Below are 26,065 nucleotides of genomic sequence, written 5' to 3' on the forward strand. Positions count from 1 at the left end.
ACCCGCCGTAGAGTCTACACCTCAGATCAATAAAATATGATAAAGTATATAACAAAACGTAAGTAAAAGTCTAATAGAATATAAATCTCACTTAGTAATATTACAGTCTACATTAGGAAGTAAAGTTGGGACGTTCTGCACGTATGCAAGATAAGTAAGAGAAATGCAAGATAAGTAAGAGAAATTGTTGTATCATTGATTATTGATGATTGATTAATGTAATTGAGGTAATTAATCGTTTCTATATTTAGGGGTTTACAACTTATGAACACATCGTTTCACTGGTCTTCTGATATATTACAGAAATAAATGTTAAGTGTCTATTATGATGCTGAAGAAATGAACATTGGTTTTAACCTCAAATTGTGGAGCGTGTATATAAAGGGATATTGTGCTGACAGATGTAAGTTGGAATGGTAAAAGTATTATAAACAAAGTTGGGAGGTAAAAAACCAAGATCAAATATCAATCAATAAAAGTCGAAACTAACGGGTTGTAGCTTTTGGAACGGTCTTATAGTCATTATCTCTGTTCATTAGTTCATTAGTTCATTGTCATAAAACAGCGTACATGGATTGGAAATCTTAATAACCTTAACCTGGTAACCTTGTAACCTTAACCTGGTAACCTTGTTGCATGCACAAAAGCAATTCTAACTGCAGATCCACATTTTTTCAAACAAACTGAATCTACACAAAATTGTACGCGTCTGCAAAGTGCAAACTAAACGTTTGGTTAAAGACTACAGAAAAGCAACCTTTCTTTAATTAAACTATTAAACTCGTGAGCCAAAAGTGACCTGCTTTTGAATTTGTACTAAGAGTTGAGGCGTCATCTTGAATTAGTGCTACTTGGTGATATTTTCTATAAATTCCAGGATATACAGATAGCCGGATAAATAATCTAGTTACCCAAACTTGATATAATTTATAAAGATAATGTAGTTTCTTTTTGTACATAGTCAGATATATTTTAACCTATTTAAACTAGATCAGAGTGGCACTGGCAGGCTCTCCAGTAAAGCTTCAACCGTGGTCCATGACCTTCAAATGACACTGCTTAATGTAGGTCCTTTGTACAAACAAATCCAATACTGACCAGAATATTTCCGTGAAGATAAAAACAGCAAAGTAGACAATAGGTCAGCATCCCGGTACAACTGAAGGTAATACCGGGCAGCTATCGCAACCACGCAGGATTATTCACTGTACCACGCTCATTACTAATCATGCGCCAGTATTCCTCCCCACGTGGTATGACGTCATGTCACGTGGTACGACGTCATGTCACGTGGTGTCACTACTCACGCTCAGTCAGGATACCACCGCTTATGTAAACAATCAGGTAGTGTCATATTGCTTACAGTTGTCATATACACCGTGTGTGATTAGCAAATTAGGGCCCGGGAAACTGGGGACTACCTGGTTCTCAGCCGTAACAAGGCCCTAACTAGTTCTGATAGTATCTCTAACGGATATTTGAAGGGCTTTGTTAGCTCTCATATTTCCAATGTAACCTGGTTAGGACTACTGACTGGTAGTAGTAGTAACAGGTTGGCTGCCACAAAGCCAGCATTGAGGCGGGCAAACAAAGCTCTGGCAATAATTTTTGCCATGACCAAAACCGCAAAAACCGCATTTGTTCATGACTTAGACAAACAAAATATTTCTATGTCCTTTTAAACAAACAAATAGCCCAAAGTCAAAAAAAACACTATTCAAGAAAAACCTCAACTATCACTGCCCACATACATCCTAAAAGTAAAATATTTCCTCGCAGATACAAATTTTATGTTTTCTGTGGCCCGCTCGCTTCGCTAGGCCCCAGAAAATGTTTTGCGTTCTTGCTTGGCCACATTAAAATCTACAATAACAAAATATCTGAAGCCCTTCAAAATAGTGTGTTACAAAATGGATTTCTTCTACAACCCACAAGTAAAACATGGCCAGCTTGCACCATCTGGTGTAGTTATCACAAATTATTATATGTGCCTTGAAGAGTAGAGGCAACCATATCCTGAAAAATTTAGAGTGCATGCAACTGAAACTTTCACACAGACAGGAATTGAAGATATGTTTGCAAAAATTCTCACACAGTTCAAGGCCTAGAAGCAATTTAGCAATAGAGATCATTTTCAAACACAGTTTCAAAAACGATCCAAAAAACTGTTAGTTTTTTCTTCTTTCATTTGTCAACAATTTTGAATTATTTTTTGAAAATTTCCTCTTCACCAACAAAAAAATTTGTATCAAAATTTTTCAAAATGAGATCTTAAACTTTTAAAATTTCCTCTTGGGCACCAAAAATTTCCATCGAAAATTTCCTTGAAGATTATCTGCCAATCTGCTATGGTTTCTGGCTGTGGGCTGAACTATGGCACTAAGTGTAATGGCACTATTTTAAACATCTATTATATTAAGACGCAATGAAACTACCGGACCACCGATGTATGGGGACTTGCCACCCCATGGCAACATTAAAATATATCGACTCTGTTCGTTTATCGTTTCCTGTTAATGTAAAACTCCGTTACAAATTGATATCGGGTCTCAATAAGAGGTCTAGACTGCCTAGGCATCAAACCTTGGCAGTCGGTAATTTTCTTCTTCCTCGGAGCCAACTGACCCTAGGGACCAGAGGATAAAGGCGTAGAGACTGTATGAATCTACAAAAAACGGGATAATAGGAATCACAAAGTGTATATTACATAATTATTTTAAACATCTATTATTATTATCTAACGAGATAATTAAAACCTGGCTTTATGGGCAATATACCGATATTTACTCAGTGGTAATGTATTAAATAGTAAACACTCGAACAACAACTTGGCACTGAGGTGCATAGAACCTTAAATAAACAAAAGAACTGTAGTCCTGAAACTATGTGGTATTAATAACTTGTACAGTGGAAGCCGCTAGAAAGTAAACAATAGCTCCATGAAATTTTCATGTCCTGTTTACTATAAAGTTCATTGTGTTAGTCGAAAAGTTCTCTTGGGAGTTGGGACCTTAATTAGAATCAGATTTAGAACCGGAAATATCATGGCATCATGCGCTAAAAATAGTGTGTGAATATTGTGCATAATGTGCAGCATTGGATCGTCTAGAAGAAGGAGGTGAGTAAAGTCAGGCAATAACGAATCTCACAGAAAATAAGAACTACCACTGCAGGTGTAACGGAAACTGCAGGTGTAACGGAAACTGACATAATTAAGAGGACCAGACACAGGAGCGTAGCAACATTAGCAACTTATCGTAGAGACAGTGTGGCTACTTTTACTAAAGTTTCCGAGACTCTGTCGGTTCCAAGTGTTTGTCGTAAGACAACCAATGAGACACTTAAAACATCAGGCGTGACTGACGAGGTAGCCACAACAAGTAAAGCGTCTGAAGTGCTCCCAGGTCCAAGTTCAAGCATGACTGCTCATTCTACGAATATCATCGAGACACCAAAAACATCGCGCGTGAATACTAAGAGAAAGGTGGATAAGGTGGAAAGGTGTGTGTCCCCTAAAGAACAAAGTGAAGATCAAGAAGCAAAGAAATCTAGATTAGATAAAGACTTTGAAGTAGAACAAGTACAATCAAAATGAACGGAAACGGTTTCAATAGATACAAACACTCTGATTACTTTGCCCAACCAGATAGGACACGTCGCAATAAGTGTGAGATTTAACAGCAACAATATGTTTATTGGAAAGCTGCCAAATAAAATTAAAGACAATGATAAAAATGTAGGAACTGGCTGTCTTTTCCTGCGAGAGCGGAAGTTCATTTTACGGTGAACTATTAAAATATCAAAACATGCCAAACTTTTTTATTCTTTGTAACATAATATCTTGCTCCTTTTAGAACGCAAGCTGTCGTGTGGCAACCACGAGAGTAACACGATGGTAGCAGCATGACAGGATACTCATTGGACAATGGACACTTTGTGTCGGAAGTAGATACAGTTTTTGCCAATTTTACACGGTTAAAATGCACCAAATTTCAAATTTTTGTCTTGTGCCGTTCCATAAGCAATTTATAGAACTCCTGACAAAACTCGTGCCCTCGGCACGAGTTTGGTCAGGAGTTCTATAACTTACCTTACTACAGTAGCAGCCCGATTTACCGCGGACTTTGGGGAAAAGAAATTATAACTAATAAATCGGTGTTTGCGGTAAATCGGGGATTTACTGTATTTCAAATGTATGTGTATTACCGGAGGGGGTAAGCACACAACATGATCAAGACTGGATGAATGATGTGGCTTGACTGCGCTGACCCTTTATACTTGTTCCATCTCTACGATTGCTTGTTGAAAAGTAGCTCTCCTGGAAAATTGGAAACATGACCGGAAGTAAATTAGGACTGGTGAAGTCACGTTTCCAGTCTCACTCAACTTCCTAACCAAATCAGCAGTGATGAGTGGTGACAGCTAACACCCAGTTATTGCAGACACAACGTCATAAGATCGAGTGTCTATCTCAAATACCATTAAATTTAACCTACCATGAAGCATTCTTACGGAAGTAGAGTGGGTCTGGTAATTAGGTATTTACGTAATTAGGTTTAATAAGCAATACTCGATTCAGACATTACTTTCTGATACCTGATGCAGATGGATGCTTTTGATATCGTAATCGAATATAAGTGATAGATAATCCGCCATTATAATAACTAGTTAGCACTTAGCATGGTATTGAAGTGTGAAGATCAACTGATCAGCAACTGATTGCTTGTGATAGGCGATAGCTTATGATTGCTTGTGACCCATAAATGGTATTTTAATCAGCGTACACCTACCGTCTTTTACCTATCTCTACCCTTATTAATTCCCGACTTCCAATATTTACTTTCTGCGGAATATAGAAAGGTGGCTGATGAAAAATAGGTTTATCTCAGAAACACTAATTCTACTGACACGTCAACAATGAACAATGAACCGAGGCGTGGAAGGTATTCGAGGTTCTAAAAATTACCACAGATTGTTGATAACTTACACGTATGTCGCAGCTTTCAGGTTCAATCCAAGTAAAAAATTCGTTCTGCGGAAAAATTATAAATATATTTCAGGGTCGATACTATTGCTTGTCTGTCTGTATGTTTGACTGTCAGTATATTTGTTTGTATGTTTATTTGTCTGTATGTTTACGAGTTTACTAACGAGTCTGTTTTTGGCAGGTGTTCCTGTGTATACTGGCAAAGACACTAAGATGGCGCTCAACCAGGCGCAAGCCCAGTACAAGTTACCCTCTATCGAATGGTAAGTGTTGTATCTCTAGTTACGAAATAATATCTGCATACTGCGACTTGCATTTGAAAGTATCTCTAGTCTGATAACAGAGATCATATATATTCCGCTGCAAGTGAAATGATCATGAGTCACGATTCGTGACTGTGTTTTGACGGTGACAAATTTATCACTAGAGTAAGATATGAAATTAGTACAGTTTATTAACTGATTAACCAATTATTTAATTAATCGATTAATTAATCACCTGTACCCTCCATTCCAGGAAAATGAACATGTACATTCTGTTCTTCTGCTTCATGGTAGTTGCCCTGGCAACAGTACTAACAATAGTGGAGTTCTTCTGGGAGGTTGAGTGTGATAAGAGGGCTCTTTACAGGACACGTGTTACTTTCAGTCACAGTGTAAGTCTGTTCAAACACAAGGATTTATTTCTTTGCGTGAGATGAATTCTACTTTGTTAGAATCACGTCTTTTTGAAGGTTTTGGAGCAGAAGAATTGATCATCATACATAGAACAATCAAAATTAAAATAATCTCTGAAGTCATTCCCAAGTTGTATTCTTAAACTTAATTTGAATTAATAAATTTTATGGACACCTGCTGATGGCCTAGTTACCCTGTCACTCTATCAACTATCCAAACCATGTGACCACAAGGTCGCAAATTTAACTAGTAGTCACATGTTTCAATTTTCGTTCAATTTTCGTTCAATTTTCGTTCAATTTTCGTTCAATTTTCGTTCAGATGCATCAAAAAGATGCATTTTTAACGCGTAACTCGAGTATCATTGTATGAATACAATATTGACGTAAAAATCAGCTTTGACAGTGGATTTGTTGCACGCAGTTCACCATGCCAGACGATTGTACTAATTTGATGCGTACGGTTTTGATGCGTACGGTTTTTATGTTCTCGAAAGATTGTGTTGAGTATTTCTTACCTATATGACAAGTACCATAATTTTGTTTTCCTTATCGAACACACTTCTCAAAGATAGTAAGCTTGTTTAAAAAACGTTGTTTGTACACCATCATACCTCCGTAGCTCAGAGTAAAAAATATGACAGCCCGGATAAATAATTTCGACACAGACTTCACCAAGTTTATAACAAAGGCAAACACTAACAGAACTATACGACACTCAGTAAAAGTTGTGACAAAGACAGAGATGTTAGAAGTAAGCGGTGCTGTTATATCTCAACACAGTGAGGTCATGATGAAAATTGTTCAAAATGATGAGGTTTTCTTGAATGATTATGAATTTGCTGAGGAGTGTGTGATGATTCTACATGGAGGAAGTGTAGTACTCACCGAGGATAACTGTGAGGAAATTATTAAGTTTGGGATCCAGTTTCGTTTGACTGATCTGATCGAGCATGGACTTGAATACATAGCATCAGTGTTAACTGATGGAAGGAATTTGAGGAATTGGGCAATGGTTTGCTATCGTGCTCACAGGTTTGCTGGATCTTGTAACTTGGAAGCTAACATTGAATATTTCTGGCCGCTTGAAGACTTCGTGAAGTCTCTGTCGACGCCCACGATAGATGAACTTGTGGCTGATATCAATCTTACCGAAGGAGCTAAAGTTATCTTGGAAATGATGAAGAATGGGATTCTGGCGAAAACATTTTTACGCGTTTTTAGTTCATTGATAGATCGATCAAACATTGACGAAATTTTAACATCATTTGTACAGGTCGAAAATTATGATTTGTACACGGAGGCTTTTTGGCACTGTAACAAATGTTATATTTCGTATTTCTTCTCTATGATCGAAGTATATATTCGACATAAAATGCCGAATAAACAACTAAAGATATACCAAAATCTAAAGAAGTTCATACTGCGGGAAATGAAAACCAAGGAACTCAAATTCAAATCAGATCACAGTGATTTGTTGACTTCGTGGAAAAATTACAGTGAAGAGAAAATAAAACAAGTTTGCAAGGTGTTTGAGACCGATTTCTATGTTATGGAGGTGTTGATGTCGTGGGTCACACTAAATAAACCGGATCTTAAGACAGTTCGGCAACTATGTAATCTGATCGACACATCTAGGATACCAGCTAAAGAGTACTTGGAACATGTGACACAAGTGTTTAAGACAGAGGGCTATATCGTCTCACTTTATCTCGGAGATTGTAGAGTTAGACTCGTCTCACTTAATGTCGGAGATTATGTTAATAAACTTACGTATACCTTCAATGATGGTCATAATGTTATGGAGAGACGATTAGATATTGATATTGATGAAATAGCCAATTTTGCTATAATTATCAACAAAGATGGGGTAAAAACAGACCCCGAAGTTACCAATTACAGTTGGATAATATATGGCAGAACGGTGGAGGGTAAACAGATTCCTTTCTATACTGACATACAGGCTGCACTTAAAGTGGAGACTGTGTACGATCTTAAGACATGTGTTTTGTGTTTAGTATCCCCTTAGCTTCGTTTGAGACTTGAAGTTGCTGCCATGATTGTTGAAAAACCTGTGTACGTTATGTATGGGAATTGATAATTTTGTGAAAACACTGTTGTAAACTATCCACCTGACTTATTTTGACGTATTTTATATGAACTGGAAAATAAAATGTACGTTTATTTAAATTTACTAATCATTCTGAAACTAATTATGTGAAGTGTTAGATTTTATAAATACGATTTAAACATGTGGACGATTAGTATTTTGCCTCAGAAAATTGTATATGATTGTACGATATTTGACAAACCTTATACGAAAAACTTATTGAAAAATGTTTTTATTTGAAACTTTCCTATTATAATCTTGCGACATTTGCAGCCAAACTGATCGACATTTGAATACAATGAGTAATTTTCTGAATTAACTAACACTGTACATTTTCTTCAGATTGGAGGCTTCCTAAACGATTTCTTCTCCTTCATCGTACTTTTCAACTACGTTATCCCTATCTCGCTGTACGTCACCGTGGAGGCTGTCAAGTTCATCTCTAGTTACTTTGTCAAGTGGGATCTTGAAATGTATCATGCGGTAAGTCAGTCGGTCAGTCGGTAAGTCGGTCAGTCGGTCAGTTGGTCGGTCGGTCAGTTGGTCGGTCGGTCGGTAAGTCAGTCAGACAGTCAGTCAGTCGGTCGGTCGGTCGGTCGGTCGGTCGGTCGGTCGGTCGGTCGGTCGGTCGGTCGGTCGGTCGGTCGGTTGGTCGGTCGGTCGGTCGGTCGGTCGGTCGGTCGGTCGGTCGGTCGGTCGGTCGGTCGGTCGGTCGGTCGGTCGGTCGGTCGGTAAGTCGGTCGGTCGGTCGGTCGGTCGGTCGGTCGGTCGGTCAGTCGGTTGGTCGGTCAGTCGGTCGGTCGGTCGGTCGGTCGGTCGGTCGGTCGGTCGGTCGGTCGGTAAGTCGGTCGGTCGGTAAGTCGGTCGGTCGGTCGGTCGGTCGGTCGGTCGGTCGGTCGTCGGTCGGTCGGTCGTCGGTCTGTCAGTCGGTCAGTCAGTCAGTCAATCAGTCAGTCAATCAGTCAGTCAGTCAGTCAGTCAGTCAGTCAGTCAGTCAATCAGTGTGTCAGTCAATCAGTCTGTCACTCTGTTAAATGACACCACCACTTACAGGAGACAGATACACCAGCTAAAGCGAACACGTCAGATCTTAACGAGGAGCTCGGGCAGATAGAGTACGTGTTCTCTGATAAAACTGGTTAGTGTTAGTAGTAGTAGTACTAACTAGTACAAATCGTGATTTTCTCAGATCCTCGCGACAATTCACGATTTTTAAAGTTCTCCGCGATTAATCGCGCATTTTCCTTTAAATCTGGTGACCGATAATTCCCGTATTTTCCTTTAAATCTGCGGGTCAAATATCACGTTATCTACAAGTATATGGAACCAATCACGTCCACAGCCTTCCGAATGTAGAGATGTAGGTACGGACTTCGAAAATCAAAAAACCATTTTTGGCTAATAATGATCAGGGTAGCATGAATAGATGAATCGTGAACAAAAGTAGTTTCTAGAAAAACTTTGAAAAAATGTTCACTTATAAAATTTTCGGTCCGAGTCATGCTCGATACGTACCTCTGAAGGCAGAGCTACCGCTTCCTAGCTCGCACTGCAAAGGGGAGGCCTGCCTTCCGAGATCGCATTACAATGGGAAAGCATCGACTCCAAAATCGTACAAACATCGAGGAGTATGTAATTGTACTAGGTACTGACTTCAGAAAACCGAAAAGAAAAAATGTTATGCGATCATAATAATCAGGGTAGCATGAATCATCACATGGCATGGAGTACGTTTAGACACTTGATTATGATATTATCATTTAAGAATGTGTAGTGTGTAGTAATAGTATGTGACTGGAGATTGTCGAGAATGTGTACTGTTTAGTGTGTGAACGGCAATTCCAGAACATGTAAGACTATTGTCCCTTGATCCTCGAGTCTCTCCCGATCGGCGCCGCGATTTTAGGCCAAAATAATCGCGATTTTCTTTTATCCTTGATAGTTAGTGCTATTCGATTCAATAACGGACTAGTCGAATTACTGTAGCAGTAAATTGTCGTGCCGAGCTGATCTTGTAAGTTTTAAAATAGAGTTCCACTAAAGATCTATCATGAATTATTCACTAAATTAATTCATTAATCACTAACTATACCAGGAACGCTGACGGAGAACGAGTTAGTGTTCAGGAAGTGTTCCATAGAAGGTGTAAAATACGCTGCAGGTGACGGAGTCCTCATAGAGGAAGCTTCCCAGATAGCTGTAGACCTTGCCAACCAAAACGTGGGTCTTATCATTAATTTGTTAATTAATTGTATTTTAACGCACCACAGACTTCTATAACAGATTTTGAGCCTAGTTTCCCTTAACAACAGGCAACAAATTTCTTGAGTTTGTAGTGGCATTGATAACAATGCCACTGCGCACTCTTTTATTGAGCTATGACGTCATGAGCTAAAACTTTTAATTTTTTACGTCATCAGCTGTGATTCAGTTATGAGGGGTGTTTTGTAAATTAACACTATCCTCCCCCTCAGGTAAAAGATTTCCTGATAACAATGTCACTGTGCCACTCGGTCTTTACTACTGAACAACAGGGGAACTTGAAGTACGAGGCTAGCTCCCCGGACGAGAAGGCACTGGTCGAGGCTGCTGCTGAGTGAGTTATTTGTGACGTAACATTCTTTAAGTTATGACGTCATTTGTTATTTTATTATGTCATCGTTTATGATTCAGTTACGAGGGGTGGACGTAGTGTCGAAAAGTGTCAAATAATAAGCAATCGTTTTTTTTGCCATTTCCAGTCTGTCGCTTCCTTGTCTAGTTGATCTCATCCATTTCAACTAAACAATAACACGGCCCAAAAAAGATGAATAATCTACCTAACTTGATCAGATACGGTATAAAGTTCATGTTCGCGTCCCGTAACTCTCGGAAGATAAGAGTGGAAGGTAACCTAGATCGGTACGAGTTCCTCTATATCCTACCCTTTGATAATACCCGGAAACGAATGAGTATTATTCTCCGGGATCCCAGTGGGAAGGTTAGTTTTGTTATTGTATTATTAAAGTTATATTTAGTGATTCAATCAAAGAAATTTAACTTATGGATCTGATTTTTTATTTGACCCATTGAGTTATTTGTTCTTGGTTGGATCACTGAACAAAAATCAAATCAATAAATCTACATTCAACATCAATGTTTTGTATTTTTTTATTTAAAAATTGAATTAATTATCATATATATAAATCAAGCGTTACATTTACTGGGTTTTTTTCATACAAATTATTTACAATCGAAATGACTTAATTGTATATGGTTATCTATTATTCAAAACACAGCTTCGCAAAAAATGTTATTAAAAGAACGGATCAGGTGTCTGACAGAAAATCAGTATTCTAACTTAAACATACAGTATTAAACCGTTAATGTTTTGGAAAAAATTCTGTTCCCAGTTTCACTTATTAAGATTCTTATTGATAATATTCAGATACGAATCACTTGTTCAGGTTACGTAGTTAATAATAATCAAAATTAAAACAAAAAATGTTTAGTATGGTTTAATTATTGGTTCTACTCTATCGAACGATCACAGCAAAATATAATTATAATTTAGATAAATATTGTTCCTACAGTTTCACTTGAAATGTATTATCGGAGTCAATATAGAATATCTTAACGTTTGAGTATTAAGTTAACGTCTTCTTCTTCATTTGCTCTTCCTCCAGCGTCCTTTTCACTGCCTCGTACACTAGGAATTTCTCTAGCAAGTTCGCTTATAACTACGGGCTGGTTTACTGTATTTGGTTCCACTTGCTTAAACAGAAGGATTGCCAGGAGAATCAGGAGAATCGCTGAGATAACTCCAAGTATAATTATCAGAGTCAGATACAGATCTGAAAATTAGTACATTTTAATTAATTTGTTATCGTATTAGTCGAGTCGTAACTATTCGATTATAATTTATAATCGTTGCCTGGTTTGGATTGTGCTTTTAGAATAATTTGGGGCTTATCGAATATTCGGTGTTCGGTAGTACTTGGTAACCGGGTGGATGGGAGGGGGCCATTTTTCCTCAACTTTTGGTCAAATGGGCATGTGCTATGTGCATCGATGGGCATTACTGTTTATGCCTTAAACATCGAAAACTTGAGTTATATTAGCAAGTGCCAAGTACTTCTATATTTCAGCCCAGTAGACTATGATATCAGAAATATTGATTTTTTATTTTTCGATTATAACCGATTTTTATCGAATTTTGACCAAAATATGATGAAAATTATGGAATTACGGTTACCTAGTTGTTGTTCTTTATCCTTAAGATCAGATTTCATCTCCTCAAGCTCTGTCAGGATTGTGTTCATCTGCTGTTTTTTATCATCAAGATCAGATTTCGTCACCTCAAGATCGGATTTTGTCACCTCAAGCTCTGTCAGAGTTGTGTTCATCTGCTTTTCCTTTTCCTCCAGATAAAATTTAGTCTTCTCAAACTCTGCCAAAGTTGTGTTTATCTGCTGTTCTTTATCCTTCAGATCAGATTTAGTCTTCTGAAGTAACATTTTTAGCCTAGATATGCACCCACTTCCGATCTCAGATACATCCCCGTTCCTAGTCTCTAGCAGTATTTGTTCCCACTTGATGGCTCTCACCACCCCAAACGTCTCTTCTATTTCAGTGCACTTGTCTTTTGCCATCTCCTGAACTTCAGTGCTACTCAGTTCCTTGGAGAATAAGTTGAGCTTATACAGCTCCCCTCCAAATATATTGCGCTGCTCCATCCCTCCACCATAACTGTCCTGATCGTTACCGATTACAAGATAACCGTCGGTACTGAGTCTGTATCCCGGGGGTGTTGGCCTGCTGCCAATAAGCTGTCCGTTAAGGTACACTCTATATATTAGGGATGACATGCTCCAGGTTCCACAGTAATGGTACCAAGTCCCTGATGGAACTGAGCTCATCTCACTTGTCAAATCCCAGTATTGGTCGAAGATGACGTTGTAGCCATCACTTGATATAAAGAGCTCGTTGTACAGGGTGTTTCGAGACTCGTGTCCAAATTTTGAATGGCTCTCAAAATCTAAAAAATGAGACAAACGGTATACTTTTTGTTTTAAATTGTAGACAAATTATTACATTTTAAAATACATAACAAAAATAAATCTAATATTTTAACAATTTTTCGAACCAAGCCCCCTTTCTGCATAGAAGGTTTTGAACCCTCGGAAGCATATTGTCTATTGCACGTTTTACCATGTCAATTTTTAACTTTTTAGCCTCCCTTCTGATATTGTTTTTTAGCTCATCTACTGTTTGTGGGACTGGGTCTGAATAGACACGTTCTTTCAGATAGCCCCACAAAAAGAAATCAGCCGGATTCAGGTCAGGGCTGTAGGGAGGCCAGCTGAACTCAGCTTTCCTCGATATCAGTCTTTCCCCAAAATGCTCCTTCAGCCAAGCCAAACTTTCGTGCGAACAGTGTGGAGGGGCCCCGTCTTGTTGGAATATACAGGAATCAAGTATTTTTTTCCTTTTAAGTACTGGGATTACCTTTCCACGCAACATAGCAATGTAATTTGCTGTCCTTATCGTCTCTGCCTTCTCTTCTTCATTCTCGAAAAAGTGGGGTCCGAAGACACCATGGTAACTGAGGCCCATCCAAACAGTCACCTTTTCTCTGGTTTTTGGACCTTCCACGGTGGCATAGGGTTGCTTATCTGACCAGATTCGGGCATTCTGAGTATTAACCCACCCTGATAGTTGGAAGTGAGCTTCATCGGAGACAATAAGGTTCTTCAAAAAGTTTTGATCAGACTCAATTTTGCTAGCAAATTGCTTGGCAAAGTCCACTCTTTGCTGCTTGTTGGCTGCCGTCTGTTCTTGCAACATCTGAATTTTGTATGGGTATTTGCCTAACTCCTTTCTCAAGATCCTCCAAACGGTTGTGGTAGATAGCTTAGTTCTCTTAGCGATGTTCCTTACAGAACGTCGAGGGCTTTTGTCAAGGATTTGGTCGACTTTTTTGATGTTTTTCTCATTAACTGCCGTTTTTGCACCCCCACCTGTTGGTTTCCTTCTGAGAGTCAATTCTCTCTCAAATTTCGTCACTTGTCGCTGAATAGTCCTAAGATGAATTTTCCTGCCTGCATTACCGTATTTCTTTGAAAGTGCCCTCCTAGCAGCAGTCCAACTGCTTCTGTTGACATAGAAAAGCTTGACCATGTCTACTCTCATTTCGTCTGATATGCCAGATTTTGACATTTTTTCGAAGAAAATTTCGAAAGGATACAAATTTGAGAAAAGATGAGTTTTGAAACGAATTTGTGAGAGATAACTGAAATGTAAGGTATAACCAGCATTTTAAAACCGATTGCATCTAATTTTGCTCCTTCATAAAATTAAAAATTAAAATTTTAAATTTGGACACGAGTCTCGAAACACCCTGTAGTTACCACTGTTCACTGCGTAGGATAGCCAACTCGGGAAACCACTAGATCTAAGATGCCTGATCCATGAACACACTGAAAAAGCATTTTGAAGAGGTTCCATGTTCGGCTTGAAGATGATATAGTCCGGAAGGCTGTTTCCAAACTTCAGGGCGGTATATCGGCGTTTGTCGGCGGTTGAGTCCCCGGCAGTTGAGTCCCCGGCGGTTAAGTCCCCGGCAGTTGAGTTTAACAGAAGTAAGGATAGTATTCCAAGGATAACCGGCTTCATCTTTAGACTAGTCTTAGCTAACAGTAATAAAATGGTAACATGGTGATTGGTAACTTGTGAGTTACTTTAACATTGTTTAGTTATGTCATAATAAGTTATTATGTACTTTATTAGTAGTTTCAAGTGGGAGGAATTTCTTTTTCAAAAAACGTTGAAATTTAATTTTAGAAGCGACGATGGTTAACGTTATTTGTTGGAGATAAAATGAAGAATATAGAGTATTCTTGGTGACAATAGAATCTTTGAAATGAAATGAAGAATATACTTTTGTGCACACAAACATAAACAGAGACGGCATCAAAAATAGCTATGAACTCGCAACAAATAAGGAACTAGTAAAAGAAATGATGAGCCTTTCAACATTTGACTAACAACGAAACCAGCAGAAAGAATGATAAATATGATACGTTAATTAAATATGATATACTTTCTAACACTACACATTACTATGTGTAATAAGAAGTTCTAACTTACTAAAGTGTATGTCTTGTAATTTGCACACTGCGTAATGACGCTGTTACCAGAGGTCTATACCAGAGTTGTATAACAGAGTTGTATAACAGAGGCGTGCACAGCAATTTTGTGAATTGGAAAATGTAAAAGTATGACGTTACTACTCCAATATCTATGTTTTTTGTCACATTATCCAAGCAGTGATTGGTTCATGACCCTAGAAATGGTTCCAGTTCTGTAATCCAGGATAAAGCCCTGTGCCCTGTGTTAGAACAGATGCTGCAGCACATACCCTCACCCTGGTTCAGGGACAAAAGAAAATCGCGATTATTTTGGCCAAAAATCGCGATACCGCGACAAGCCAAAAAGACGACATATAAAATTTGTCGCAAAGAATGGGAAAAATCGTGATCCTGCACATGCCGCGATTTCTTTTTGTCCCTGCCCTGGTTGTGCCGTCTTATCTATAACAAGTTATGAAGTTGGGGTCTAATTAGTAATTATCTCTGGACGTTAGATGTATAGTATACTTCTCAATCTATTATTCATTTAATCTTTCCAGACCGTGGTTTGGATATCAAACCAGCCAGACCGCGGTGCAAAGCCTCTGTTCTATAATACATAATTTACATAATATAATACATAATACATATAAAACTTGATTTAGCCCTGCCGCTACTGTGTACCGGGGACAAAAGGAAATCGCGGCATGTACGGAATCGCGATTTTTCCCATTATTTGCGACAAATTTTATGTACAGTTTAATGTATAGTCTGTTAAAAATCGCGGTATCGCGATATCCTTTTGTCCCTGCTGTGTACTCTAACAATTTACCACACTCTACTTGTGCCCTGTTTTTAATACTAACTTAACTTGCTTCGCTAATCAAAATTGGTTCATTATCATTCTCCATGCTACACACTACCAACATCATTTAATGCAGACAACTTAAAAACATGTAAAGTGTAAATGTTACATTACATAGATAATTAATTTCAAATTTTAGCCACACTATTAACACTTATTTTCGTCCTTATAATTACATTTATTTTAATAATTCCATTATTTTCAGATTTTGTTACTGTGTAAGGGGGCCGAGTCGTCAGTGTTGGATATCTGTGATAGTGGCTGTGTAGATGTAACCCGGAAACACGTGGACGAGTAAGATAAGCACTATTGTCTTTCTACTATCTACTATCTAGTGTGATGTAATATCTGTTAATTAAGATATGCAACGTGTTTCTATAACCTTCCATTATCTGCACATGATGTGCTATCTGTTAAGTAAGATAATAACGATAATATATAAATAAGATAGTAATAACTACCATCCTCATTCCCCCTAGCAAAGTCCCTAACAAAGTCCCTAACATTCCCCCTAACAAAGTCCCTAACAAAGTCCCTAACCAAAGTCCCTGCTAACAAAGTCCCTAACATTCCCCTAACAAAGTCCCCCCCCCCCCCCCCCCCCAGCTACTAAAGAGAAGTGACCCCCCCCCCCTAACAATTCCCCCTAACAAAGTCCCTCCCTCCCCCCCCCCCCCCCCCCCCCCAGCTACTAAAGAGAAGTGACCCCCCCCCCCCCCCCCCCCCCCTAACCAAAGTCGGGGGGGGGGGGGCCAATGGCATAAATGGAGAAAATGGAGAATTACTCATAGGTTTTTTCCATTTTCTCCATAGAAATAGTCTCCATTTTATGCCATTTTATGCCATTTTATGCCATTGAAAACCTGAAAAATTTAGAATTTCGAGAAAAATTATTAAAAAAAAAGATATTTTCGGCCAATAATGAACAGAGTATCATGAAGCATGGAGAAAAGTGGTTTTCAGAAAAACTTTGAAAAATGTTGACTTAGAAAATGTTCGGTCCGAGTCATTTACGATACGTACCTCCCGTATCGAGAGCTCCCGATTCCGAGCTCGTGTTGCAAAGGGGAGGCCTGCCTTCCGAGATCGCATTACCTCGAGTCCAAAATTGTGTATCGAGGGGAAGGTGTGGACTTCGAAAAACCGAAAAAATATTTTCGGCCAATAATGAACAGAGTATCATGAAACATGGAGAAAAGTGGTTTTCAGAAAAAATTTGAAAAATTTTGACCGAAAAAATATTTTCGGCTTATTATGAACAAGGTAGCATGAAACGTGGAGAAAAGTGTTTTTCAGAAAAACTTTGAAAAATTTTGACTTAGAAAATTACCCCTCGGTACACAATTTTGGACTCGAGGCTTCCCCCTGGTAATGCGATCTCGGAAGGCAGGCCTCCCCTTTGCAACAGGAGCTCGGAATCGGGAGCTCTCGATACGAGAGGTACGTATCGAGAATGACTCGGGCCGAAAATTTTCTAAGTCAAAATTTTTCAAAGTTTTTCTAAAAACCACTTTTCTCCACGTTTTATGCTACCCTCTTCATTATAAGCCGAACATATTTTTTTGGTTTTTCGGTTTATCGAAGTCTGCACCTACCCCTCGATACACAAATTTGGACTCGAGGCTTCCCCCTGGTACTGCGATCTCGGAAGGCAGGCCTCCCCTTTGCAGTGCGAGCTTGTTTCGACTGTCGAGGATGTAGGTCTCACTTCTCAGTTTGCTCTCCCCTATTACTCACACCTGCTGTAGCCTGTAGAAATAACTTTATACTAGGCTTGAGTAATTATGAGTTTGCCTGAAGTGTGCCTCTACTAACCTAGTATAAGCATCTAGTAGCCTACTATGAGCTTTCATAAGCTTGTTAGTAAGCGTAAATAAACATGTTAGGATGTCCAATTTAGGTGTTAAACGGTGTTAAAGATGAAATTTCGAAGACAAAATTCATGGCATAAAATGGAGAAAATGGAGAATTACTCATGGGTTTTTCCATTTTCTCCATAGAAAAAGTCTCCATTTTATGCCATTTTATGCCATTTTATGCCATTGGCCCCCCCCCCCCCCCCCCCCAAAGTCCCTGCTAACAAAGTCCCTCACTCAGCTACGCAGCTGAAGGGCTCCGGACCCTGGTAACCCCTAACAAAGTCCCTAACAAAGCCCCTAACAAAGTCCCTGCTAACAAAGTCCCTCCCCCAGCTACGCAGCAGAAGTGACCCCCCCCCCCCCCCCCCCCTAACAATTCCCCCTAACAAAGTCCCTCCCCCAGCTACTAAAGAGAAGTGACCCCCCCCCCCCCCCCAACCAAAGTCCCTGCTAACAAAGTCCCTAACAAAGTCCCTCCCCCCCCCCCCCCCTAACATTCCCCCTAACAAAGTCCCTCCCCCAGCTACGCAGCTGAAGGGCTCCGGACCCTGGTATTCGCCATGAAGGAGATCTCCCCCGAGGACTACACTGAAGTGGACCGACTAATGGTGGACTGTCAGAACGCTATTAATGACAGGGAGGCTAAAGAACAGCTGGCTTTTCAGAGTATCGAAGATAGGCTGTGTTGTATTGGAGTTACTGGAGTTGAGGACAGGTTAGTTGTTGTGTTGTATTGGAGTTACTGGAGTTGAGGACAGGTTAGTTGCTGTGTTGTATTGAAAATCTACTACAGATTTTCTTTCTGTATATCACTATACAGCTCCTCTTTAGAAAAAGTGCATGTGACAAGTAACGAGACAAGGATGCTCTAGGATCAGGAGCGACAAATGATCAATTGTTCTAGACGTGAGGCTTTCTGCAGTAACGGCCCTAGCGAACAGGGGGATGGTTGTTCGCTTGAGTACTATGATGCGGTTATACAAGTCTGGCAAAACAATTTGTGACCTGCCTATTGGCCGGGCGCCGCCGTAGACTCAACACATGGTGTGTGGGGTATTTACCTCGGGCACACACCTTAATCTCTCGACCGGCGGGTCACACCCAAATCTCCTGCTCCAACTCTTTCAAAGGCTGGTACCCTACTACTACGTGGCCAGAAGGAAATTCTTGTAGGAACTCTTAATGTACGAACAATTAGAGAACAATACAAGAGGGATGAGCTGGGTGTATGCATGAGGGATAGTGGCGTACATATTTTGGGCATTCAGGAGCATCGGGTAGTACATAGCACTGAAATCGAGTATCAAGATCTTGGAAGCTCTCACCTCATAACAACTTCGGCATGGAGAACCAGCAATGGGGCGGCTGCTGGTGGGGTTGGTATTGTCTTGGACAAAAAGACAGTATTCAACTCATTGATTAGTGTATACTCACATGACAGGAGGACGATGGTAGCCAACTTTGCAGGGAACCCGGTCACAACTGTTATTGTGACTTATAGCCCGACAGAGGGGGCGACTGTCGACGAAGCAGAAAACTACTACGACAGCCTTGGTGGTGCCATCGACCAGATACCAGCCCACAACTTACTATTCGTTGTAGGAGACCTCAATGCGCATGTCTCATCATCAGGAAACTGGACATCCTTCCACAAGGGTCCAGCAAACCGAAATGGTAGACTGCTAGAGGATATGCTGTTGGAGCGACAGCTAGAAATCACAAACACCAGATTTCAGAAGCGAAGAGGTAAACTCTGGACATATCTCTCAGATATGAGTCAAAGTAAATCTCAAATCGACTTCATCATTTGCCGGAAGAAATGGCGGAACTCCGTCAAGAACTCCGAAGCATATGGTAGTTTCCACAGTATTGGCTCGGATCACAGAGTAGTCGTAGCAAGGGTAAAGCTTAGTCTACGGATAAGCAAGACGGAGAAGAGGGCTCCGGTTCTGGACTGGTCTAAACTTAAAACTGATATCGCTCTACAAGAGAGGTACACAGTGGAAGTTAAAAACCGCTTTTCCATACTTGAAAAGGATGATCAGACGGCAACAGAAAGGTACCAATGCTTTATTGATGCGAATAGGACAACTTCTCGACTTTTACTACCTGAAAAGGAGAAAAAGAAAAGATGTAAAATCTCAGCGACTCCAAGTGTTGAAATTGCCAGGCTGAAGCTGAGGGAATGTAGCATAAAATACCACTCAGATGCTACAGAAGACAACCGAATAGCTGTTCAAGAGGGCAAACAGAAGCTAGGCGATGCTTATCAAGCAGCCAAAGAGCACCTGCTGGAGGGGCAGGTCCGGGAACTGGAGGAAGCAAGTTGGCAGGGCAGACATGCTAAAAGCTGGACCATGATCAACAAGATCACAGGTAAAGCTCCATCATATACTGGCAAAATCAAGGGAAACTCACCAACGGAAAGGGTTCAGAAATGGAAGGACTATTTTGCTACTCTTCTCGGCTCACCACCGACGGTAGAGAACGCGGAAGAGGATATTGACCCAGTCCACCCACCTCTGAATATCGGAACAGAACCGTTTACGTTGGATGAGTACAGGAAAGCAAAGTCCAGCATAAAGGAAGGGAAAGCATGGGGTGACGACAACATAGCCCCAGAAGTCTTAAAACGATGCGACCTTGATCAAATTGTCTTAGACTTCTGTAACAATGCTCTATTGAAAGGTGAGAAACCAGACCAATGGTCAACTGCCAACATCATACCAATTCCAAAGAAGGGCGACCTTAGCGAACCAATGAACTATCGGGGAATAAGCTTGTCATCCCTAGTTGCCAAGTCTCTAAACAAGATGGTTCTAAACCGGTTGAAGCCAGAAATCGAGACAATTCTGCGTAGAAACCAGAATGGATTCAGACCAGGAAGGTCAACAACTCAACAGATATTGGTACTGAGACGTCTTATAGAGGGTGTCAAGAGTCGGAAACTGCCAGCTGTTCTGACATTTATAGACTTTAAGAAGGCTTTCGACAGTGTACATCGTGGGAAAATGCTAAAGATTCTAGAAGCTTACGGCATTCCAGTCAAAATCGTGCAGCTTATACGGCTCATGTACGAGAAGACAATGGCCAAAGTCCTAACTCCAGACGGAGAAACTGAATTGTTCGAGATACTTGCAGGTGTGTTACAGGGTGATACCTTAGCACCTTACCTCTTTGCAATAGTCATCGACTACTGTATGAGGCAAGCCATAGGCGATGATGCGGAGCGACTTGGACTCACCCTCGAACGTAGAAAAAGCAGAAGAGTGGGGCCCAAGATCATCACCGATGTGGACTTTGCAGATGATATAGCACTTATATCTGAGGACATGGACAAGGCTAACGAGTTCCTGCTCAGAGTAGAATCGGCGGCAGCAAGCGTGGGACTACACATAAACGAAGGCAAGACCAAGGTCATGACACTGAATATGGAGGATCGATCTAGCGACCTACAAAGTCGATCCGGGGAAGCCATAGAAAATGTAGATGATTTCATCTACTTAGGCTCCTGGATTGAGAGCACAGATAGGGAGATAAGGGTTAGAAAGGGAAAAGCGTGGGGTGCCCTACATAGACTGAAGGATATCTGGAAATCCAAACTCTCAAAGAGCCTAAAGATTAGATTGTTCATAGCGGCTTGTGAATCAGTACTGCTCTACGGATCAGAAACCTGGACACTGACAAAGGCTCAAGAGAAAAGTTTGGACGGGACATACACAAAGATGTTGCGTATGGTGCTGGGTATCTCATGGAAGGACAAGGTCAGCAATATAACTTTGTATGGTAGCCTCCCAAGGCTGTCAAACAAGTTACGAAGCAGGAGATTAAAAATGGCGGGACACTGCATCCGACATCCTGAGCTACTTGCCAGTGATTTAGTCTTATGGGAACCTACGCACGGTAGAGCACAGCAAGGCCGACCAAGACAAAGCTACTTGTCTATGTTACTGAAGGAAGTCGGGACAAACTCTAAAGAGGAACTGCGAACCCTGATGCGGGACAGGGATATATGGAGGGGGTTTTCTGGCGTAGATCGGACTTAGCTCCGACATAGTAGTAGTAGTAGTAGTAGTAGTTGTATTGGAGTTACTGGAGTTGAGGACAGGTTAGTTGCTGTGTTGTATTGGAGTTACTGGAGTTGAGGACAGGTTAGTTTCTGTGTTGTATTGGAGTTACTGGAGTTGAGGACAGGTTAGTTGCTGTTTTGTATTGGAGTTACTGGAGTTGAGGACAGGTTAGTTGCTGTGTTGTATTGGAGTTACTGGAGTTGAGGACAGGTTAGTTGCTGAGTTGTATTGGAGTTACTGGAGTTGAGGACAGGTTAGTTGCTGTGTTGTATTGGAGTTACTGGAGTTCAGGACAGGTTAGTTGCTGTAGTGATAATGTTAGTTTTATGTTTGTTAATTTAATTGATAGTTTAACTTATGGTATTTGCGCATTAATTTGATGTTTTTTAATTGGTAGACGAATTTTTAGTGGTCAAACATACCGCTATCTTCTGTTAACATGGTGAATACTAAGTATTAAAGATAATCCAGCCGTTTTATGACTAACTGTAACTGTCCTGGGGGCCGGATAAAGTACAGTTTGGCTTACCGATTGGGATGGGTAATGATATGTCTAACACTATAAATGATTTATTATAATATAATGTTTTTAATAACCGTATGAATAACTGTAACTGTAATAGTATGACTAATTGTAACTGTATGTCAGGTTACAAGACGGAGTGTACGATACTATCAGTGCTCTGAAAGAGGGAGGAGTTAAACTATGGGTCCTTACTGGTTAGTTCAACAAATACACATGTTTTAGTAATATTAATATATATAAAGCGATACCATATATGTATATGGATGGATCCGTGCCAGTTTACTGACACCACGGCATCAACTTTAACGCGACTTTCCGCAAAAACCGTAAAAGATATACAACTGAAACTTCTTTTTTTTTGACTGGGTCAAATGCTTTAATAGCCTTCAAATCAGCATAATTAATTTTAAAAATCGTCTGTTTGGCTTGTCGCGGTTTTTGGCCGAAATAATCGCGATTTTCTTTTGTCCCTGGCCTCATATAAACAAATAGATATTGACATTACATTGAACACGAATCTCAGTCCCTCCCCGTTTTCCTTCAAAGGGTATTCTATAAACAGCAGATAGAAGCTTCTTTAAATTATTTCGTATCCTGTTTGTGTAAATTTGTTTCTAATCGTAATTCTAATTCTCCCCAGGTGACAAGATGGAAACAGCTGTGAACATCTCCCAGTCCTGCAACCATTTCACTGTCTCCATGAAACTACACTTCCTTACAGCCAGGAGAGACGGAGAGTCTTGCAAACAGACTCTCGATAGTCTGTTGAAACTGCTGGAGGGTGAGGGACATTTTTGAACTTTGATGTTTGATTTTGGTTAAATTTGATGAAAAAAACTATATAAGATCATCCTCGCGATGTATCTACCAAGAAATATGGCTAACGTTACCGATATTCAACAGCTGTAGTTGCTCTCCGATTAATTAATTCATAAGGTAGCATAAAGTAACAATTTAGTGGACCTCCACTAACCGCCCTAGTTCATCTCTTAATTGATCAATTAACAAATTAACTAACAAATTAATTAATAAATTAACAAATTAAATAACAAATTCTCAGGCACCTCACGTGAACGGAACCAGACGTATGGTCTAATAGTAGACGGCACGTCTCTAGCCACGTGTTTTAACACGTGTCCTGAACTGTTCCTCCGGACCACGTTGCTGTGCACCGCTGTTCTCTGCTGCAGACTTTCTCCTCTTCAGAAGGCTAAGGTTCGTGGGTTGGGGTGGGGTTTTTAGTGGGAGGTTGAGTGGGGTTTTCACGAAAACAGGTTCAATTTAAACCATCAGAAATATCGTGGTAGCTTCTTGACTAGATTCCCTTCTCCAGAAATGGACTGGTTTTTATTATCATTTAATTTTACGGTGTTCAAGACAAAATTATGTAGTATGCTGATTGCTGGTACATGATTGGATGAAACTGTTAACTGATGAATAAAAATGACGCCCTCCTCCTCCATTCTTACAATTCACCTCTCAGGTAGTAAGAATGGTAAAAGAACACAAAACAAATCCAGTAACACTGGCTATTGGAGATGGAGCTAACGATGTCAGTATGATCCTGGAGGCTAATGTTGGAGTCGGTAAGTAACAGATATATCATAGTTTCAGCCAAACAGTCATTAAACATTTACAAAATAAAAGATTAGTTACATCTGTAAATTTGGTTGATTTCAATAGAAATCTTCTGTATAAATTTTGTCGATTTCAAATGTATAACCCGTCTTCATTAATTATAATTAATTAATTTGTTGATTACTACCCTGTTTAGGTATCTACGGTAAAGAAGGCAGACAAGCAGTCAGGTCATGTGACTTTGCCATCGCCCGGTTCCAGTACCTCCGTAACCTGATGTTTGTACACGGACACTACTACTACAGGAGGATATCTACCGTCGTGTTCTACTTCTTTTACAAGGTAATATTGAGTACTGTAAGGTACTGTAAGGTACTGTAAGGTACTGTAAGGTACTGTAAGGTACTGTAAGGTACTGTAAGGTACTGTAAGGTACTGTAAGGTACTGTAAGGTACTGTAAGGTACTGTAAGGTACTGTAAGGTACTGTAAGGTACTGTAAGGTACTGTAAGGTACTGTAAGGTACTGTAAGGTACTGTAAGGTACTGTAAGGTACTGTAAGGTACTGTAAGGTACTGTAAGGTACTGTAAGGTACTGTAAGGTACTGTAAGGTACTGTAAGGTACTGAAAGGTATTGTAAGGTACTACAAGGTACTGTAAGGTACTACAAGGTACTGTAAGTTCATTCATAACATTCCCCGATTAAATGATTATTAATTAATTATAAATTAAATCTATCAGTTCATTGCGTACTTCATAGTTTTGATTATATTTGCTATACCTCCTAACCCCCGTGGTTTGTTTTCAGAATGTAACGTTTGTTGGCCCTGCTATCTGCTTCCTCTTCATGAATGGATACTCCCCTCAGGTCAGTTAAAGTATTAGTTAAAAACTGGCAAAATAGTCCGCTTTCAACTAAAACTGACAAACCTGATCAAAAACTATTTCAGAAGTGATGCACATAAGTAATTAACCAATTAACATTAACGGAATTGCCCATTGCGTTATCTTGAGGCACCACAAGAATGCTGATTAAACCCAGTTTTATCCGACCGTTGCTGATCTGCCCCTGTTTTTCAGACGATATACAGTGAGCTACAACTGATTGGGTTCAACCTAATGTTCTCAGCTCTCCCCATTATTAGTTACGGGTTATTTGAGCAACATCTTCCACCCACCCTGCTTTACGAGAAGCCATCACTTTATAAGTTAGTCGTTAATTGGGTTTAATTAGAGTTTATTTATTTGTTTTGATTAGAAGTAATTAGAAACGCAAGGAATGTCAGTCTTATCAAGAACTTTGCCAGGATCAGATAAATGATGAAATATTGATACTCCCGAAATTATAAAAGGGTTCAATCCAAACTCCACCTTAACAAATACATCAGTTATTCAAATTCCAATAATTGTATTATTAGTTAATTATTATTAGCTAATTACTCAATACCTCAGAGAATCTGCTAAAACGAATCTACTCGCAATAAAATACTTCGTTGCGTGGATGGCTCTAGCTGTGTGGAACTGTTTTGTTATTTTCATCTTCGATTTCTCGATGTTCTAGTAAGATCTTTACGCTATTTTTCAGTTAATTTCCCGTCTTTTAGAATTTTGTTAATAAATTCATATTTATTTAATTCTTAACAATGTAAATGATATAATTTCATAAAGTCTATACATTTTTACGAATTTTACCAACCTAATATTTTTACAATATTCCATTGTAAAACCTTGTTCCACAGTGATGCAGGAGGGTTCAACAGTTCTTAACAATGTAAATGATATAATTTCATAAAGTCTATAAATTTTTACGAATTTTACCAACCTAATATTTATACAATATTCCAATGTAAAACCTTGTTCCACAGTGATGCAGGAGGGTTCAACAGTTCACAGCGAGTTGGTGGTTTGTGGTGTTACGGAACAGTAGCTTACACATCTGTCATATTCGTCATCAATATCATGGTAATTAGTAGCGTGACAAACAATTACTTAGCAACTGATCAGCAGTTAATTAGCAAATGATTGGCGTAGTTAGAATAATGAAAATTTTGATGAGGATACTATTATATTTATTTATTCATCATGCTTACTCGGATATATCTGAGCCATATTTTAGTGGTTCATCTATAATCTAATCTATAAAAACTAACCTTGTGTTTCAGATCGCCCTGAAGACGAGGTTCTGGGTGTGGTTCACTCACTTCACAATTTGGGGCACACTCCTCTCCTACGTCATTATCTCCTACTTCTATGCTATGTGGACCAAGTGAGTGGACTGTCAATT

General features: G+C 39.6%; 1 protein-coding gene across 2 annotated transcripts in view; it reads left to right on the top strand.

Moving 5' to 3' along the window:
- Positions 1–26,065, top strand: part of LOC134825562 (phospholipid-transporting ATPase IF-like) — an 81,161-nt gene that overhangs the window by 51,135 nt on the left and 3,961 nt on the right. For both annotated transcript variants that reach the window (XM_063837790.1, XM_063837791.1), the window contains exons 10-28: positions 5,169–5,250; positions 5,504–5,642; positions 8,116–8,256; positions 8,827–8,911; positions 9,869–9,993; positions 10,248–10,369; positions 10,606–10,753; positions 15,953–16,041; positions 18,130–18,321; positions 22,326–22,396; positions 22,843–22,983; positions 23,263–23,417; positions 23,686–23,788; positions 23,977–24,122; positions 24,590–24,649; positions 24,862–24,989; positions 25,234–25,341; positions 25,647–25,743; positions 25,944–26,047. In XM_063837790.1, the coding sequence (XP_063693860.1) occupies positions 5,169–5,250; positions 5,504–5,642; positions 8,116–8,256; positions 8,827–8,911; positions 9,869–9,993; positions 10,248–10,369; positions 10,606–10,753; positions 15,953–16,041; positions 18,130–18,321; positions 22,326–22,396; positions 22,843–22,983; positions 23,263–23,417; positions 23,686–23,788; positions 23,977–24,122; positions 24,590–24,649; positions 24,862–24,989; positions 25,234–25,341; positions 25,647–25,743; positions 25,944–26,047 (2,236 nt within the window). The remainder of the gene's footprint in view (positions 1–5,168; positions 5,251–5,503; positions 5,643–8,115; positions 8,257–8,826; positions 8,912–9,868; positions 9,994–10,247; positions 10,370–10,605; positions 10,754–15,952; positions 16,042–18,129; positions 18,322–22,325; positions 22,397–22,842; positions 22,984–23,262; positions 23,418–23,685; positions 23,789–23,976; positions 24,123–24,589; positions 24,650–24,861; positions 24,990–25,233; positions 25,342–25,646; positions 25,744–25,943; positions 26,048–26,065) is intronic.

The sequence above is a fragment of the Bolinopsis microptera genome, chromosome 13 (genome assembly GCF_026151205.1).
Source record: "Bolinopsis microptera isolate Bmic1 chromosome 13, MBARI_Bmic_1.0, whole genome shotgun sequence".
Classification (NCBI taxonomy): domain Eukaryota; kingdom Metazoa; phylum Ctenophora; class Tentaculata; order Lobata; family Bolinopsidae; genus Bolinopsis; species Bolinopsis microptera.